General features: G+C 42.5%; 6 protein-coding genes and 1 non-coding gene across 7 annotated transcripts; 4 read left to right on the plus strand and 3 right to left on the minus strand.

The window, feature by feature from the left end:
* Nucleotides 1-163: 163 nt before the first annotated feature.
* On the plus strand, nt 164-2,948 carry O0I10_009603 (uncharacterized protein; the record flags this gene model as incomplete). The annotated part of the gene is made up of 12 exons (XM_058489591.1): nt 164-628; nt 688-750; nt 817-870; nt 930-1,180; nt 1,231-1,303; nt 1,354-1,395; nt 1,456-1,470; nt 1,536-1,732; nt 1,795-1,894; nt 1,955-2,140; nt 2,196-2,441; nt 2,505-2,948. The coding sequence occupies 12 exons, from the start codon at nt 164-166 to the stop codon at nt 2,946-2,948; spliced, it is 2,136 nt and encodes a 711-aa protein (XP_058339627.1).
* Nucleotides 2,949-3,811: 863 nt separating this feature from the next.
* O0I10_009604 (DNA damage checkpoint protein rad24) lies at nt 3,812-5,098 on the plus strand (the record flags this gene model as incomplete). Its single annotated transcript, XM_058489592.1, has 6 exons — nt 3,812-3,820; nt 4,076-4,133; nt 4,210-4,241; nt 4,302-4,576; nt 4,630-4,967; nt 5,043-5,098. The coding sequence occupies 6 exons, from the start codon at nt 3,812-3,814 to the stop codon at nt 5,096-5,098; spliced, it is 768 nt and encodes a 255-aa protein (XP_058339628.1).
* Nucleotides 5,099-5,966: 868 nt separating this feature from the next.
* O0I10_009605 (uncharacterized protein) lies at nt 5,967-8,108 on the minus strand (the record flags this gene model as incomplete). The annotated part of the gene is made up of 8 exons (XM_058489593.1): nt 5,967-6,101; nt 6,164-6,343; nt 6,405-6,675; nt 6,744-6,883; nt 6,987-7,240; nt 7,301-7,362; nt 7,422-7,803; nt 7,946-8,108. The coding sequence occupies 8 exons, from the start codon at nt 8,106-8,108 to the stop codon at nt 5,967-5,969; spliced, it is 1,587 nt and encodes a 528-aa protein (XP_058339629.1).
* Nucleotides 8,109-8,385: 277 nt separating this feature from the next.
* O0I10_009606 (uncharacterized protein) lies at nt 8,386-9,992 on the plus strand (the record flags this gene model as incomplete). The annotated part of the gene is made up of 7 exons (XM_058489594.1): nt 8,386-8,630; nt 8,692-8,878; nt 8,940-9,262; nt 9,324-9,468; nt 9,545-9,637; nt 9,695-9,836; nt 9,892-9,992. The coding sequence occupies 7 exons, from the start codon at nt 8,386-8,388 to the stop codon at nt 9,990-9,992; spliced, it is 1,236 nt and encodes a 411-aa protein (XP_058339630.1).
* Nucleotides 9,993-10,663: 671 nt separating this feature from the next.
* Nucleotides 10,664-12,926, minus strand: O0I10_009607 (uncharacterized protein; the record flags this gene model as incomplete). The annotated part of the gene is made up of 4 exons (XM_058489595.1): nt 10,664-10,741; nt 10,797-11,030; nt 11,095-11,202; nt 11,268-12,926. 4 exons carry the CDS (start codon nt 12,924-12,926, stop codon nt 10,664-10,666), a joined length of 2,079 nt encoding a protein of 692 aa, XP_058339631.1.
* A 636-nt stretch (nt 12,927-13,562) lies between these two features.
* Nucleotides 13,563-13,635, plus strand: O0I10_009608. The gene has a single exon. It is a non-coding gene; the product is annotated as a tRNA-Ala (tRNA).
* Nucleotides 13,636-15,645: 2,010 nt separating this feature from the next.
* O0I10_009609 (uncharacterized protein) lies at nt 15,646-17,956 on the minus strand (the record flags this gene model as incomplete). The annotated part of the gene is made up of 11 exons (XM_058489596.1): nt 15,646-15,754; nt 15,814-15,970; nt 16,029-16,146; nt 16,198-16,497; nt 16,556-16,629; nt 16,694-16,949; nt 17,003-17,081; nt 17,147-17,352; nt 17,412-17,491; nt 17,553-17,600; nt 17,659-17,956. The coding sequence occupies 11 exons, from the start codon at nt 17,954-17,956 to the stop codon at nt 15,646-15,648; spliced, it is 1,725 nt and encodes a 574-aa protein (XP_058339632.1).
* Nucleotides 17,957-19,455: the final 1,499 nt, after the last annotated feature.

Below are 19,455 nucleotides of genomic sequence, written 5' to 3' on the forward strand. Positions count from 1 at the left end.
CAGCCTGTTCCCCGCAAAATGAGGACAATTGTATCGCATGTGGCACGTATGACAAGCACCAAGTTATATTAAATGCCCATCAAAAGATGCATAAGTCGTGCTTCTTGTTTCCTCATTCATTGATAATCTTTTTCCGCTCCTTTCCATCCCAACCCATTCCTTTATGAAACACTGGTCACTCATTTTTGTAGCTACAGTAGCCATTGCATCATCTAGCAATGCAGTGGTAGCATTATCGCCCCCCATTGAGCCACTCTCGTGGGATGAGGCACATGTAAAAGCCGAAAAACTCGTCAAGCAAATGTCTTTAGAGCAAATTGCTAGCATTACCAAAGGATCTGGTTTATTCACAGGTCAATGTGTTGGCAATTCAGGTGGCACCACACATCCGGATTTCCCTAGTTTATGCTTGGCTGATGGTCCCCTCGGTGTTCGTGGTTCACCTTTTTCCAGTGCATTTGCAGCAGGTATTACAGCTGCAGCATCCTTTGATAAAGACGCCATCCGACAGCGTGGGATCGACATGGGCGCAGAATTCAGGGGCAAAGGTGCCAATGTCCAATTGGGGCCATCCATGAACATTGCACGTAATGCACGTGCTGGAAGAAATTGGGAGGCTTTTGGTGAGGTAGGTATCATGAAAACTCTATCAAGAATGTATGCTTACATTCAATGCTCCAATCTCAGGATCCTTATCTCTCAGGTGTGGCAGCAGCAGAAACAATTCATGGTATCCAAAGTCAAGGCGTGGTAAGGATAATAAGTTTATAGTAGTCGTACAATAATAATGGGATTTCTCATCATTGAAAAAAAAAGATTGCAACAGCAAAACATTTCATTGGAAATGAGCAAGAAACCAACCGGAACACAGCAAGTATCAATTTTATAATCACATTCAATGATACGCAACTAACAAATGCCTTCAATAGGAGTCTTCAGTAATTGATGACAGGACCTTGCACGAAGTTTATCTATGGCCATTTGCGCGATCTGTCGAGGCGGGTGTGGGCACTGTTATGTGCTCATACAATAAGCTAAATGGAACATACGCATGCGAAAACGACTATGCGTTGAATCACATTTTGAAAAAGGAATTGGGTTTCCGTGGCTGGGTACATAGCGATTGGCTAGCCACACACTCGACCACCAAAGCTATCAATAACGGATTGGACATGACCATGTAGGTCGACTAAACACAACATGCCAATTTATCTCATTCATGTTCAATAGGCCTGGTGGTATCTTGTATTTTGGATCAGCTTTGGAAAGAGCTGTTAAGCATGGCGACATTGATTATTCAAGGGTAAACGTTGTCTAGCAATAGAAAATCACGTGTTCTGATACATAGCCTAGGCTCGTGATATGGCTCAACGCATTGTCGCTGCCTGGTACAAGGTAAGAAAAAACTCGATCACATTGCTATGCGTATTGCTGATACAAAAAGCTACCTGGTAGATGCGCCAAGATAAGGTACGGCATGCTACTTTGCTCACACAAAACAATTTGAGTCATCTACTAAGACGAGGGCACCACAGGATTACCCAGCGGTTCGAATGAATGTGAATACTGCCAGCAAGGATCCCGGAGTAAATGTGCAAGAAGATCATAAAAAGTCGATCCGTGAAATGGGTGCTGCTGCAACCGTGCTTTTGCGTAACAACAATAATGTCTTACCTCTCGATACTTCCTCCATCAAAAAGATTGCTATCATTGGGGGTGACGCTGATTCCAGGTAACATTAATGATCCCATAGTATATAAGAAAACGGGGGCTGATGATATTTTACTCCACAAGCCGTGACAACAACACATCATCTATGGTGCAAATTGGTGGTCAAGGCACATTGATCCAAGGTGGAGGTTCTGGCAGCTCCAATGTTCCTTACATTGTATCTGTAAGTACATAAGAAAATCCACTTTTTTCTTATAGCTGCATATTTAACATGAATGTGTAGCCGCTGGATGCCATTACATCGCGTGCCGACGCCTTTGACATAGACGTCGCTTCTAGTAAAAGCGACATTTTGAAGCACAAGGCTGCCGAAACTGCCAAGGATGCTGATGTTGCCATTGTATTTGCCCAATTATATGCCGAAGAGGCTTTCGATGTCACTTCGCTCAAGCTAAAAACTGATGGTTTGGTAAGCTAGCTTTAAAGATTTCATACATCGATCCACTACTCACCGCTTGCTATAGATTGAAGTTGTGGCAGATGCCAATAACAACACGATCGTCGTCATCCATTCCGGCAATGCTGTGTTGATGCCATGGGCCGATCATCCCAATATCAAGGGTATCCTGTGGGCTGGTATGCCTGGTCAAGAAACTGGAAACTCGTTAGCTGATGTCTTGTTTGGAGCTGTCAACCCCTCTGGAAGATTACCCATCACATTTGCAAAGCAAGCATCTGATTATCCTTCGGACATTTCATGGAAATTAGAGGTCAGTGCTGCATGAATCCATATAACCCACTATACTCCTTTCTCACCCGCTTCATGAACATAGTTTGAATATGATGAAAAGCTCTTGGTTGGATATCGATGGTTCGATGCAAAGGATATCAAACCACAATTCGAATTCGGTTTTGGTCTTTCATACACAACCTTTGAATACAAGGATCTCCACGTGCATGTTGAAAAGAACACCACCAGCAATGTGACAGCCAAGATGCAAATCACTAATACTGGTTCAAGAGATGGTGCTGAGGTGACCCAACTCTACCTTGCATTTCCTGAATACGTACATGAACCTCCCAAGGTGTTACGAGGATTTGAAAAAGTCTTTTTGAAAAAGGGGCATACAGCCAACGTTACGTTTGAGCTTACCAAGACCGAATTAAGTGTATGGGATGTCAAGAAGCAAAAGTGGGTTGTGCCTTCCGGTGACTACGAGGTGCTTATTGGAGCAAGCAGCCGTGATATTCGCTTGCATGAGACTTTTACTCTATAAAGTAATCTAGCCATACGTTGTTGTTGTATGTGTTTCAATATGCAATGCCAGGGGAATTTGTAGTAGTGTACCCTGTATGCATGATAATAAACGTTTCCCCATCATCAACACAACCCTCCTTTTCCATGAAATACAATATAGTAGCAAAGTTTGAGATAGACCTCGCTTAGCATGCGCTTAATTTCATCGCTGCTGCATTTGATTCATTTGATCCTTATGCAAAAAAAGGGTATGCACGAGCTCGCTTCATGGTAGGAAATGTTGACAGTTGCCCCTGGTGCGTTTCCATGGCACCACATGCCCCGTAGTCATGGCTACTCACTATCAAGTTACCAAGACATGCATGTCATGTCTATTATCGTCGTGATTTTGAATGGGAAGGTTAAGCTACAGGATGACGTAAACAATGACCAAATCGCGTGATGAACGATAGGTCTCGACATGCAGAATTACCCTATTGATCTCTTTATTGTAATCCGATAGCTATCCATTAACCCCTGCATCGACTAGAATGACCTGAAATAGACCCAATGAATGGGAGGAATACGTTGACTATCTGGGAGATAGATTCATGCCACTATGAAATTTTCCCAGGCTACTGTGAAAGGTTTCATAGCAAGCATGCTGTGATTTTATAAGATAGTAACATGCGTCATTGTTATATTGATCATAGCGGGAGTGGATGATGAATGACCTAACGAATGGTCATTTTGTGCAACCAACAAGCATGTCTCCTTTGGCTTCGTAGTGGATGAGAGACAAGATCAAAATACAGATCCCGACCACCAACCACAGAGAAAAAAAAGTTCGCGCGTTTTGTCCCTTTTTCCTTCTATCTCCCAAAAACCGACCTTACTTTCAAGATGGCTTCTGTAAGTGTCTCTTACTGTCATTTCTTTTTTTCTCGTCTTGTTTCCCAGTCAACATCTTGGTCGCCGAGACAACATGCACTGTCAGGATGCTATGGATGGCGCAGCCATCTGAAGAAGCGCGCGTCATTCTATTGCGCATTGTATAGCAGTAGCAACCCATTGTCGTCTTCGGATGGCCTTGCATGGCGTGTGTGACAAAGATGAGCGTCTTTTATTCAAGAATAGTCATACTCAAACACTTTATCCATATCATAGGAACGCGAGAATGATGTCTACATGGCCAAGTTGGCCGAGCAAGCTGAGCGCTACGACGGTAAGCATACCCATTGAATCATTCATCCATTACATTGTAGCATGAATCAACATGTATTAATCAAGGTTCATAATAGAAATGGTCCAATACACCAAGGACGTTGCTAAGGTATGACGAAAAAAAGGAATCTACAGCATCACACTTACTCACGAACATGATCGTTTCCAGATGGGCGTTGAATTGACTGTTGAAGAACGCAACTTGTTGTCCGTTGCTTACAAGAACGTGATCGGAGCTCGTCGTGCCTCGTGGCGTATCGTATCTTCCATTGAACAAAAGGAGGAGAGCAAGGGCAACAATGCTCAGGTGGAAAAGATCAAGGTTTACCGTCAAAAGATCGAGAATGAACTTAAGGACGTCTGCTCCGATATTTTGAGTGTCTTGAAGGATAACTTGATCCCTAACGCTCAAGGTGGTGAGTCCAAGGTCTTTTACTACAAGATGTAAGTAAATGGGATGATAAAAAAGTGATAGGGTTATTGACATGTTTTGATAGGATGGGTGATTACCACCGTTACTTGGCCGAGTTTTTGACTGGTGAAGCTCGCAAGGAATCCGCTACTCAAGCTCATGAAGCCTATAAGACTGCTACTGATGTGGCTCAGACCGAGTTGGCTCCTACCCATCCTATTCGTCTTGGCTTGGCTCTCAACTTTTCCGTTTTCTACTATGAGATCCTCAACTCACCTGATCGTGCCTGTCACTTGGCCAAGCAAGCCTTTGATGATGCTATTGCCGAACTTGACACCCTTTCTGAAGAGTCTTACAAGGATTCCACTCTTATCATGCAGCTGCTGAGAGACAACTTGACCCTTTGGACCTCTGATTTGCAAGGTAAATGTCAAAAAAAAAAAGGTTCAATAGGTAGATGGTTGAAACTAAAATTTCCTTTTCTTTTTAACCTTGCAGATGCTGACAACAAGGGCGAACAAAACGAGGGCGAGGCTACTGAAGAATCCAAGTAGACTTACACAAACAACCCCAATCTTCACACTCACACGCCACACACTCACTCACACTACACAAACACAAACACACTCACTCACAATGACATTACGAATATCAACATCATATACGCTCTCTTTTTCTCTCTTTTTTTCTTCCCAGCCCATTTACTCACATTTAACAATTCTTCCAACAATTTATCATTTTCTTGACAAAAAGTGCTGTGGTATCTCATTTCATGATGTTGATTCTATTCATGGTCGTTGTTCAGAGGAAATGCGCATAAACTTTCATCATTAATGGTAACAGTAAACTCCAACACTGAGCACACATATCATTTTCATCGGTAAAAGTAAATGTAAAAAAGGAATTGCGTATTATGAAAGCACAAGGATGTAAATTGGTAATGTGGGTCGTAGATGTTGACAACAAGGGCTATAAAACGAGGGCGAGGGGTTACCGAAGAATCCAAGAGACTTACAAACAGAACTAATCTTCACACTCACACGCCACACACTCACTCTATTCACACAAACACAAACACACTCACTCACAATAATATGAATATCAACAACTATATTGCTCTCTTTTCTCTCTTTTTTCTTCCCAGCCCACTATCACATTTAACAATTTTTCCAACAATTTATCATTTTCTTGACAAAAAGTGCTGTGTATTCCAGTTTGACGGCACATCTCATTCCAGTACTTCGTTCAGTTACGTATTGCTCATAAACTTTCATCATTAATGGTAACAGTAAACTCCAACACTGAGCACACATATCATTTTCATCGGTAAAAGTAAATGTAAAAAAGGAATTGCGTATTATGAAAGCACAAGGATGTAAATTGGTAATGTGGGTGGGTGGGTGGGTGGTGATATTGTTATTACTAGATACGACCGAATTGGGTTCTTCTTTTCTCGGCTCTAATGTTGCGTTGTCTTTGGAGTTGTCGAATGTGGGTCTCGCAATAGATACGACGTTCAAACATGTAGTAAACATCGGTAATGGCACATCGGCATACCTATAAAGTACACTGTTAGATGAAAAGCCATGGTGATATTGTAGAGAAGCGAGAGGACATACATTGCATCGGAAACATTCTGGATGGAACCTCCAACCTTCAATGGTCTGTGCACATGGGCCTTCAATTGGATCATCACATGTCCGGCACAAGGAGTTGTTGAGTTGATGGTAGTGTCGTTTGCAATAGGGCGCATTTTCAAAGACGTAAAAGGTATTATCAGGGAATTCTTCATGGCAAATCTAGCCAAAAAAAAAGTGAGTAAAACAAGCTACAAGACTATATATGTAGTACTTTACTTACATGACATCCAAAGCATTCAAGATGCCATTTGCCTTGCAATTTGCCATCCATGGCAGAAACAGCTTCTCGCTCAACCGGGCGATTACAGGCACGGCACATGGGTAGGAATAAGCTCTTGAAATCAGAACGGCAATACAAATGACCTTGATGTTCCTTGTATCCTGTCCTTTCGTCCAGAGGTTCATAGCAATGATAGCATTTTACATGACCAGGATGGTAGTATCTTCCCATGACCTTGATGGCATTCACATTGGAGGTGATAGGTCGGTCGCTGGTGATATTCTTTTACTTTGAGTCACATGATTACTTGAGAAGAAAAGAATATGAATATATAAATACCATCCAGAGCACACGATTCGTTTCTTGACGACATTGTAATCGCGTTCGCAATAAAGTTTGCCATTGTATTCATAACAGGGTCGAGAACGATCAAACGTAGCACGGCACATTTGGCAATTGAAGCACGTCTTGTGATAGTACTATACGGAGGAGAAGATAATATGTGTGAGATTTTCATTGATACTAGGGAGAAGGAGAAGGAGCAAAATGATACACAAAGGAGACCATTGTATATAGCCATACCTGGTTATGGTGATTGACCACATCGTCACGATAATCAAATTCATCTCCACAAGCTGCACAAGCGTCACTAGCATGGCGTGATGAAGCTGAAGGTCGTCGGTCAGTGTCGTGGATATCACTACCCAGACTGCTCATCAGGTCAGCCATCAATGTATCCAATGAACCATTGCCGCCACTAACACCACCACCAGCACTGCCGCCGTTGCCAAGTCGATCACTGCTGCCATTGCTGTACTTGTCCAAAGGAGAGTATCCTGTATATCAATGTGAGTAAATTACCTTGATGAACCCATCCCATCCCATCCCATCAATACCTCTATCATAATCATAATCATTACGTGGAGCATATGCTGTTCTAGGGGAGCCACCCATTCCTCTATAGATGGATACATCAGTATGGATTTGCTAATAAATGGTGCATAAATTTAAACTCACCTATCATTGGAAGAAGGAGGTGCAGGGCTGGTACTGTTGCTAGGATACGGTCTGGGATATTGATCGGAATACTTGAAAGTGGGAGTTTTTGGGCTGCTACGGTAATAAGGATCATCGTCGCTGCGTAGACTATCTTCACGTAAAGGTGGTGGTGGAGAAGATGAGCCGTAACCACGATATGATTGTTGTTGTTGTTGTTGATCCCTGAGAGAAGGACGTCGGCGATCTGGCGCCATTCCATAATATGGAGGTGTCACGGGTTCCGGATGATAGTTTCTGTCATATGAATGCTGACTACCTTTGGGACTTGCCAAGGGGCTTCCACTTGCTGATGAGGATGTAGGGGATTTTGATGACGGTGCCATTCGATTCATGCCTTTATCTACTAAATCCTGTTACTATTGTAACACGTTGATTAGCCTTTTTCTCGTGTTACTGGATTGATGAAACACACACACTCCAATTCCCGGTACGATACTTACATTGCAATTACTAGCATAGAGAGAGAGAATGATGATATGTACCTTGGCGTAGAGGAAGCATTGGCAAAGGTGGAACAGCAGGCATATTGGAACAAACGTGCTCGCCAAGTTTGCGGATCTGCACGTCCTCACCACAATCCGAGCATTTGACAGTAGGAAGGATTTGAGAGATGCGATCACTGGATGCCATGACCCTGCTACTCATTGTATATAAAGAGGGAAGGAAAGGAGAGGCGGGAGAGAGAGTGAGAGTGAGAGTGAGAGAGTGAGAGAAAGAGAGAAAGAGAGAGAAAGTATGTATGTGTATATGAGTGAGTGTGTGTGTGTGTGTGTGTGAAAAGAAAGAGGAAAAGAACAATTTGTGCTGCCATTTGGATACCTCATGCAAAGCAGCCTGAACAGGTAGGTGAGTAGCCCAATCATCTACGAACTTGCCACACGCGTTGAATTGTATCGGTCTTAGCTCGTGTTTCTTCCTCATCATGTCATTGAAAGCCGTCATTCTCGTTGGTGGTCCTTCCAGAGCCACTCGCTTCCGTCCTTTGTCTCTCGACGTACCAAAACCTTTATTCCCTGTCGCCGGTGCCCCCATCATCTCTCATCATTTGGCCGCTCTTACAAAAGTCGAAGGCCTTAAAGAAGTTCTTATTATCGGCTTCTTTGAAGATAATGTCTTTTCCCGCTTTGTCGATGATGCTGCAAACGAGTTCCCCAGCTTGAATATTCGGCAAGTACTCTATCTCATATCATTTTCATTCAACAACCAACTAAATGATCATCTCCAATAGCTATCTTCGCGAGTATCAAGAGTTAGGCACTGCTGGTGGTCTTTATCACTTTAGAGACGAGATCCTTCGTGGCAACCCTGAGCAGTTTTTCGTCATCAATGTTGATATCGCTTGCTCTTTCCCCTTGAATGAGATGATCGATGCTCATATGAAACATCGTGGCGTATGCACTATGCTTGGTACAAAGGTATTCTAAACATCTTCCAAATGCCCCTAATCCTATATGCTAACCAACCTCATGTTGCTAGGTACCTCGCGAGCAAGCCACCAAGTATGGTTGTTTGATTGCTAAAGCAGGCACCAATGAAGTCATGCACTATGTCGAGAAGCCTGAGACATTTATTTCAGACACTATTTCATGCGGCGTGTACTTGTTTGATACTTCAGTGTTCAACGAGATGAAGAAGGCCATTGATCGCAAAAAGGATTCCATGGAAGAAAATGATTACCTTTGGACACCTTCCGATGATCGTTTACGTCTTGAGCAAGATTTGTTGCGTCCTTTGTCCCAACAACACAAGCTCTACGTTTCCATCACCGAAAAGTTTTGGCGACAAATCAAGACAGCTGGGTAAGTAATACTGAGGGATGATGGTAGGATTGTGGGAGAGATATTAATTAGTGCATGCTAGTTCTTCGATCCCTGCCAATGCAGCTTATCTTGAACAAATGGCAAAGGATTGCCCTGAAAAGCTCGCACAACAAAAGCCGGATGGGCCCGAAATCATTGGTGCAGTTTATATTCATCCATCAGCACATGTGGATCCCACAGCCAAGGTAAGTAAACCCAAACAAAGGGCGTATCTATATGGTCACACACGTACTAATGTGTCGGGGATCGACAATTTGAAAGATTGGTCCAAACGTGTCGATCGGCCCACGTGTCACCATCGGTAAAGGTGTCCGTATCAAGGATTCCATCATCCTCGACAATGTCCAAATTGGCGTAAGTCATCCTCGTTTAAATGATATAGCACTTTTCACTCACATTGGTACAATGTAGACTGCTAGTTGTATCTTACATTCGGTCATTGGATGGAACAGCAAGATTGGTGCTTGGGCTAGAGTGGAAGGTAGCCCTGCTGGTGATCACAATATTGATATGATGAAGAACGGTGTCAAGAGCCAGAGCATTACTATTCTAGGTATGTATGCCATTTGATATCTCTATAGAGTTGCTGACTTTTTATCCCTCTACAGGCAAGGAGGTTTCCGTGATGGATGAAACTATTGTACGCAATTGTATCGTTCTTCCCCACAAGGAGCTCAAATCATCATACCATAGCGAGATCCTTATGTAAACTCCCTCACAAAAAAACATATGCATATATAAAGACTTGATCATCTTTTAAAAACACTATACCAGCGGTTCACTCTCATACCAAAATTTTGGATCTGTGATCTGTACCTTGAATCAGTCAGGGGTAAAGAAAATATACATTGTGGAACACTTGTGCAGTATCGTATACATTTTTTGCATGTGCTGCTGGGATCCATGAGTACTACACCGAGTGAAACACCACGAGTGGTCAGCCCAAGGCAAGTATCGGGATCAAAATTATTGATCACACACAAATGTTGCACAGCATGATTCTCTATGCGCATTATTGTGTTTGATTACCCCATTACTGCTACCCAATTTACATTCCATGTGCCTGCAGACTTTGATCTCCTTGCGAAGGAGAGAGACTCACATGCAATCTATCGCCTATGTTCCCACGAATACGACATGTCCAACCGAGGCGTGTACACATAAGGAGGATCTTGTGCACGCAAAAGTAGTCTCCAGCGAAGTTTGATATTGTTATTACCCATAGTCACTTTTCTTTCTCCTCTCATATCCTTATAATCAATATAGAAAAGTCCATGGATAGACGGCCTAAAAAGCGGCGCGATGGATGTATTTGAACAAGTAAAGTGTGTAGATTATTTTCTATGAGTATTGGCAGTGGGATGGGGAGTAGTGAGTCCTCTATGCTTTGGCTTGCAATCGCCGGATCTCTTCGGGGCTGAATTTTAACATCATTGTTAATACAGGGATCAATTGTGCCTAGATCACAAAAAAGTAAGCTCATGTCAATGAAGGTCCTTGAACACATACTTACGCGTGTTGGCTTATTCTCAAGGAATTTTAGTATAACATTTCTAAGGTATTCAAGATTGATCTCGTCTTCTTTGGTCTTGACGGCTGGTGCAGGAGCAGGTGATGATGGTTCAGCAGGACTACTGCTTCTAGAAGCTTGCTGTTGTTGTTGCTGCTGCTGCTGCTGCTGTTGTAGCTGCTGCTGTGATTCGGCTAACACATTCTTTGAAAGCTTGCGTACTTCGTCTTTGAGAGTCTATGGTCAATAGCATTAGCACACAAGCCTAGATGTTTCTTTGATCCTCTGCCGCAATACATGCCTTGTTCAATGTCTTCAAATGTCCTTCACGCACCCGTAGAGATTCCAGCTCTTTATCATGGGTATTCTTGGCCTGTTCGAGGTTCTGGACCTTTTCCTCGAGCTTTTTCTATATCAAAGTAAGATTCATGGATCAATGTGGGCACTTGAACACGTGATGAAGGATGATACTACCATTGCATCTTGTGCATCATCTCGATCTTGTACGCTCTTTTCCAAATCAGCTTCCAAATCATCAATGCGTTCCAGTAATGCTTCCTTGTCTCCTTCCAATACTTGAAGTCCTTTGGTCTTGACATTCAAATCATCACGTACAGCGTTGAGTTCATCATTGAGAGACTTGATTTGCTGATTCAATTCCTCAACCTTTGAATGTGCTGAATCACCATTGGCTTTGGCGCTCTGTAACTGCGACTTGCAATCATCCAACTCTGTTGCCCACTTTTCCTTCTCCTTGGTAAATCGTTTCTTGTTGTCATCCAATTCCCTTCTCAATTCCTCAACCATGCTTTGATATTCTTCCATTGCTGTCATACGCTCATTGACTTCCTTCAGCTGTCGCTCACTCTCGGTCAACCGATGTTGTAAAGACTCTGCCAAGTTTTGTGAGCTCTCGAATTCGGCCTGCTTGATTTGTAATTCATCGAACATCTTGTTCTTGGCATCCACAGCTTCTTTACGTTCCTTGCGTAGAATTGTCATTTCGGATTCATTCGAGTGTAATCTCCCATTCAGCTTATTGACATCATCCTCCAGCTGGCTCACGTTGGTCTCCAATCGTTTGATGTTCTCTTTGAGTGTGTCGTTGGATGATTCTGCTGTAGAAAGCTGCTCTCGAATGGTATTCATCTCCTCAACCGCATCTGCTTTTTCCTTTTCCAATTTCAAAATCTGCTTCTTGGTCTTGCTCAATACATTGACGTACTTTTTTGACTTGTCTTCCAATTCGCTTTGTGACGCACGCAATGTATCGACTTGTTTACGTGCAGTATCCAATTCCATATCACGCTCGTGTAGCATATCTTTGGCGACTTTGACTGATTCCTCTTTATCCTTCAACTTTTGTTCCAATGATTGAATGGTGTCACGCGCTTCGTTTAATTGTTGTTGATGGTCAACGGTGGATGCAGCTGCCTGATCAAGTTGACTAAGACGTTCTGAATGCTCGGCAATGAGTTGATCCATCTTTGCTGTCAATTTATCCTTCTCCTCTTGCAAGATACGCTCATGCTCGGTTGTCCATTTCTTCTTCTCATCTTCCAAAGTATGCTCGTGTTGGCTGATCAATTTCTCTTTCTCCTCCTGCAAGATACGCTCATGCTCGGTTGTCCATTTCTTCTTCTCATCCTCCAAAGTATGCTCGTGTTGGCTGATCAATTTCTCTTTCTCCTCCTGCAAGATACGCTCATGCTCGGTGGTTGCCTCTTTGATCGATGCTTCCAAAGTATCCACTTTGCTCTGCAATGCTGCCACCTGATCCGGCTGTTGTTGACTGGTTGTAGCATCAGCGAGTGCTCGTTCAGCTTCGTCAGCTTTCTTCATAAAGTGCAACAAGCTCTTTTTGGACTCTTCCTTCTCCAACAACAATTCTTCGACTTGGTTCTTGAGTGATGCCACTTGCTTTGTCCCATTCTCCTGTTGACCGGATTGCTGTACTGCATCATTGTACTTTTGTGTCCATTCGTCTCGTTCTTCTGTCAAGGTCCTGATCTTTTCCACAAGTCCTCGCATGACACCTCGCTCCTTTTCCATTTTCTGTTCCCTCGACTGGATCGCTTCATTGAGCTCGTCTTTAAGACGTGCAATCTCTTCTTCTGAACTCTTGTCCGCCATGGAAGACACCACTGAAGGAAATGAGAAATGCACTTGAGAGAGAGAGAAGGATAAAAAGGCGGTTAAAGCTATATATCGACCCTCCGACTAAAACGCTTGTTGCTTTGTTGTACATACATGTCAGACGCTATTATCACATGTCACCTGTAATGTGATCTCTCAACACCTTATACCCGTCCATAAATAATCATGTCATCATTGTTCAAGGTCCCTTAGTATACTGGTCGCTACGTGGAATAGTTTCAAATAAGCCGTTCATTGCCATAAAGATATACATTACTACTACTTTATTATCTTAGTTACATCCATGCATGATATCCATCCATACGATTGTCATATGCTTCTGTAGTAATAGAACCTTGATTCTAACGCCTACAAGCATCTGGTTGCTGCTGAATTTCTTGATTTTGCTGAGTTGCTAGGATACCAGGTTACCAGCCTAAAGATACAAAATTATACCTTTGACCCCTCCTTCCTCGATTTACCGCTAATACACCGCCATCGCCATCTTAATAAACCATGTTTCAAATGTCATTTTGCATACTCTGAGCTGCTTATATTGACATTTTATGCTAATTTCCGTTTTCGGCAGCCTTTCCTTTATGTAGCATCCCTCCAATCATAAAAACAAGCAAAGGGGATGTAGCTCAAATGGTAGAGCGCTCGCTTAGCATGCGAGAGGTACCGCGATCGATGCGCGGCTTCTCCATTCCACATCATCTTGTAATCGATTGATCCAATACAGGATCATTCGATTCGATCTTTTGTTTTTCGTGGATCAAAAATCACGTGATTTACCTTTTTTTTGTTCGTGTAATATATTTTATTATGTTTTTGGATTTAGGATGCACACAAGGAAGTACCGGACGATTTGATGATGTTTATTCATATGTGTATGAATGGATATTTAGATGATAGGATAGGGTCAAAGCAGCATATGCAAAAAGTGCTTTGGAATCGAATTTTTTATCTCATTGTCGATGCTCTTTTATCCGGCTGGTAGGCTAATGGCTTGAAAGTAGTGGGGTCAGTTATCTTTATCATAATGCTTGTATATGACATATAGACGTGTATATGAGATAATGATGTAAAGGCATTATTTGATATACGATGTGTGACTACTACTACGTACGTTGTTATGATTGCTGCAGGATCACATTATAAATGTCGTGGTGGTTAGCATCGATTAATGGTAATAAACCATCTGTATTGTATTGACAAAACATCAGCCCTACATGGTCTAATCATATTAACAGTTTACAGCCTTTGTTTCAAGAAACAATGAATCAATCGCGGTCTTCCTTTTCACAGCATTTAGAAGTGAGCATACTTCTACAATACTGCCTAATTCTTCCTATGATACAATACACCGAATGCCTACACACGGCGAGGTCCAACTCAGGAAGAAGGGAGGTCTCTTACACTATAGAAGTATAGGCATGGTAGGCAATGCAATGTCGTATTCGTTAAGGTAACTTATTATTTCAACGTCATTTACAAGAAAAGGGCTGGGGATAAGAATGCATCAGTTTATGGGAGATACATCGATTGGGAAGTTCTATCCTTTGGGTGTGTATTGTGGCAAAGGTCAATGGATGGACGTGTGGTGGAGAACTATATCCATGGCGTGCCAAAATATGCGGCTGGATGGTGATGGTTGTGCTTGGTTTGTATGCCACACAAGGAATGATGATTGTTGCTGCCATGCAACATTGAATCCCCCAAGCGTTCAGGATGCCAGCATCATGCATAATGGAAATAAAAGGAATGATCCTCACGTATAGCAAAAAGGTGTATAGCATTTTACATTCTACATCCAACATCAGCAATTGCCTTACTACCACATCCCCAGGCATTCGTCTTTTTTACTCATCCCAGGCCGAAGCATCCTCTTTTGTTGCATGCTCGGTGTTGTCCTTGGCAAAAAAAAAAGTCCTTCTCTTTGCATACATGTACCAATCACCCTTCCACCAATAAGAAGATGGACCACCTGTACTAATATCTCAAGATTACACAATCGAACATGGCATGGTTAGTATTACAGAAATGGTCAGCGCATCCAAAAGCATCTTGTAATGCTAAAATCCTCTCAGGCTTGACGTCAACGGTCATTCTCTGCTGCTGTCAACTAGAATAAAATCATCCTGGGGCGACCTTCTGGCGAGACAAGACACTTGATTTTACGTCTCACGCTTCATACAATTTTAAACAAGTTACTTTCGGGTGCAGTGATCATTTTTGACTTATTATCCATACCATGGTCAACTTGAAAAAGTGCCATACGTGCTATCATAGGCGGGTCTTACTATAGGCGTAAAGGGGTAAATATCCATCATGCACTCTCCATCAATAGGATCGACCCTTCAACTCGGCTAGTTACACAAAGAGGTCCTTCTGCATCTTTGGCTTTGATATGAATGAGACGATTGACAATGAGCACAGACCGCTTTTCATATAGCATCAAGCTTAAAACATAGCAAAACATAGAGGTGCAGTACCAGCCAATTGATCTACATCTACTTTTGTATGCTTCACCATTCATGCTGTGCAACTTGCTTGACGTATTTCTAAGGTCCTAGGATTCAAGAGTGTTCAACTCTCTCGCCTTCTTGAAAAAGTCCATAACAAAGGGTCCATTGTCATTAGGTGGCACGAAGACCAAAATTAGTATTGGTGTACTAGGGACACTCTTAACAAAGATGAAAAATGAAAGCAACGTTTATTTCTCCTTGAAATGACTGGTTCTTTCTTCAAATACATCTTGTTCCTCATTGTATTTCCATACTCGTAGTTCGTTGCCATATGGTTTAGGACGAATCTCAAATAGGCTAAAAAAAGAGCACGCATGTCAGCCATCAAGTACATGTATGCTGGCAAGATAACTCACGTATGCATAGGTATATCCATATGTGGCATCTGTTCCCTTGATCTATCAAGTAGGTATCCCATTAAAATACGCATAACGACCCGATGTGTAATGATCAAACAAGATTCGCTCATGCGTTCCAACTCGATAATCATGGACTGTGTTCGATGAATGACGTCTGTATCGGGATGTAATGGTTAATGATAAATCCGCAATCCACATACTTTGAAACTTGCCAAGGTATGATTCTCCACCAATGCCTGGGTAACGGTAATAGAGTTTGTTGGCGCGTCTGGCAGAAAATTCTCCTGGGTATTTTTCTTGAATCTCGTCATAGGTCATTCCTTCACAAACCTATATCATTGTAATGAATAAAGGAAGATTACATAACCATTGGCATCATACCGCTGCATTGATTTCATTCAAGAAACGAATATGCTTGATATCGTACTCGTCAGGATCGAACCACGTCGCTGTCTGCATAGCACGTTTCAGCATACTTGTCCAAACTGTAAACTGCTGCTGGTTGGAAATTGTCTTTTTCCTGAATAAAGGAGGTTCATCATCCAATGGCTCTAACCCGTTTGATGCCCAGTACTCTTCTTGTTCTTCTTGCTGTTTGACCGAGTCAAGTGCAAAAGCAATTCGTTGCTCTTTGATAAATCTAGCCAGTGCTTTGGAATACTTTCTACCTCGTGGCGAGAGCTACAACAAATGCGTATAAGTATTGTAGCACGTCCTATAGCCTTACATGAATACTCACGGGAGCGTCACCACCAATGCGTCCAACAACGTTGTCTTCGCTTTGTCCATGTCGTGTCAAAAAGATTTGACGGTCTAACAAGAAAAAATTGCATTATTACAACAGCCAATACCATTAGTTATTAGTCATCTCTCTCACCTGCCAGGTTAAAATTCATAAGGTAAAAGACGCATTGACCCGACAAGTATCCTGATATGTTGTAAGCGACCACTTTCTTCCCCACGTTCATCAGCTTGCAGTATTGAATGTCGTGCTTTTCCTCCCATTCACCAACAGGCTGGTATGCTCTTTCATAGTTGCTGACACGTGACTTGAAATCGGCCAATGCCTCAGCAGCTGGCTTGTCTCGATAATCAGGACCCAATAATTTCAGGCGAAAGTTCCTTTCCAAGATCTATTCCACACTACAGTGAGCATTAGAGTCATTATCCGACGTTCAATGATTACCTTTTTATCCGTGCATAAAGATTCTAATAGCAGGACTTTGATTTGCGGGTATTCTTGTAATCGATTCAATAACAGGAACCTATTATCATAGTACGGCGATGGTTAGTATGCAAAATGATCTATGCCTAGTCCCTATACATTTACCTTCGTTCAATTGTGGAATTGGTAGCATCATGAATAGCGACACGACCACCTTCGCTTAACCAGTTGATTAAGTGATCCAGAACCTCAAGTGCCAAATTATCTCGAATCCGTTTAGCCTCCTCATTCCCGGGATCGAAGAAGCCTGCCGATTGTTCATGCTGCTGAGATTCTTGGTTCACACGGCGAAGATCACCCACATTGAACACCTTTCATGCGATGAGTCATTCACATCCAACAATGGCAACTGCATTTCATTGTACTCTACCTTAGTCTCATATTGAAGCCAATTCAGGTATCGCCGTAGCTTTTTCACAATGTAACTCTTGCCTCGAGCAGGAAGACCCACTAGATGAAGTAGCAAGTTTAGTTTTCCACCTTCATTCACTCCACTTTTTCTTTTTCTTACCCATGATGATGACCAATTTGCTATCTGAATGCGGCTCTCTACTAGTTTCTTTCTCACAAACATCAATATAATCACATGTTTTTTTTCTTCCAGGTCGAGAACATACTTGGTGTTACAATGCTTTGAACCGCTCCTGGGACGTCGAAACCATGTGCTCTTATATGCTCTGGCCTTGCCGAAAGGTAGCAATTGTCATTGGTAGGCGATGAGAATGCGACCCATTCGTCTATTGACGACGACTGTGGCTGGCTATCAGGGTTGAGTGTTTCGGACCAACGGGTGCTTTCCGAATGCGAACTTGTAGGAGTACAACAAGGTGACAAAGGGACAATGGCGGGCGCTGTCGTTGGTGCTGAGGACGATTCGTTACGGTTGCTGGGGGATTCTTGTTGTTGCATTTGCATAAATCAGTGCACCACTCTCGCCGAGACTCTGTCAGTGTAAGTGTGTGTATGTGTGGGTGGGTGAAAACGGGAAAAAGAAGGATTGGTTTTCCAACCCGCTGGTTACCGCGTGCTCAATGCCACAACACAAGGATTGATGTAGCTATTTCTCCGCTTGATCATCTCATGCATTACCATCATCATTCATGTCATCATCAATGTTAACAAAACGCATGTCGGTTCTATTACCAACGGTGTAACACTCACGTACGCATTTTGATGCAGTAATCTTCCGCTGATTGCCAACCCCTGAAATTCTATTACCATTGTTGTCATCAGCAATAGCACAGAGAGCTGTATTATGGAATAAACTCGTGATTATTACTGAAGACATGATGGCAAGGTGTATTTACACGTGGTGGTACGTGCGTCTTTATAATAACTTGCCAAGGAAATGAAAGCTATACACGTGATTTTCGCTTAGAGCATGGTAACAAATGACATGCAACAATATCGTATCATAAAGTTATAAAGTTAATTGATCAGAGAAATAGTGGTGATATCATCATACCTTGCCATCCGGAATAAAGAAAATGAACGCATTACCACTTGAATGCTTTGTTCTGATGGTCCATTGCTAATACTACACTAAGGAGGAGGAACGCACATAATCATGACCGCAAAGCATCATAGGTGGCTACTCACCAGGATTATAGCTCTTGTCTCGTGTACATGATATACCAGAGAGTTGCATTCGAGAATATCTTTGTGTCTCACGACTTTGGCGGAGGATGCTATCACGCGGTGTTCGAGATTTGGATTATCACATTCACAACAACGGCAATGATAACGACAACAAGATTCAAAAGGAAGCCTCCAAGATCCCATTCTCTTCAACTTGTGTGTTTTTGATATTTGCGACGAGGAGATTGACGACTGCTGACGAGTACGAGTACGAGTATGAATGATGAAGGACGACGCCTACGACGATGGTGGTGGCAATATGGACATAAAGCATTGTTTATTTATTACACGCTTGGACTTTGCTAGCTTGTGGATTACATACTATTGCTTCGAAGATAGAATAATAAAGGTGGATCCGGTTATCGGTCATGCAAGAAGTATATGGCTTTTGTGATACAATAAGGAGGAGTGGGATAACCTTGAGAAGAGCAAAAGTGAAGTGATCCCTCCATTGAGTTTCAGGATGAGTGACCTGTCATTGGATTAGTTACTGGTGGGTTCACATATACAAATTGGTTTATGCAGCTCGTCCTTCTCCTACATGCAAAGGTGATACATACCTTGACACACCTTCATTATCGGATGCTGTTTACTTACGTACCTTCACAAAAGGCAATCATCATCATCATCCATTTGTGCATCGATCTATTTGTGTAACCACCACGTACCATTTCATTCAGCTGTCTTGATCTTTCCGTTCATGCAGTCGACACCATCCATCAGGAGAAAGCAACTCCTAGTATATCACCAAGCACAACACCATTTCTATTTGCACG

This window comes from Lichtheimia ornata, assembly GCF_029851405.1.
Source record: "Lichtheimia ornata isolate CBS 291.66 chromosome Unknown scaffold00057, whole genome shotgun sequence".
Taxonomy (NCBI): domain Eukaryota; kingdom Fungi; phylum Mucoromycota; class Mucoromycetes; order Mucorales; family Lichtheimiaceae; genus Lichtheimia; species Lichtheimia ornata.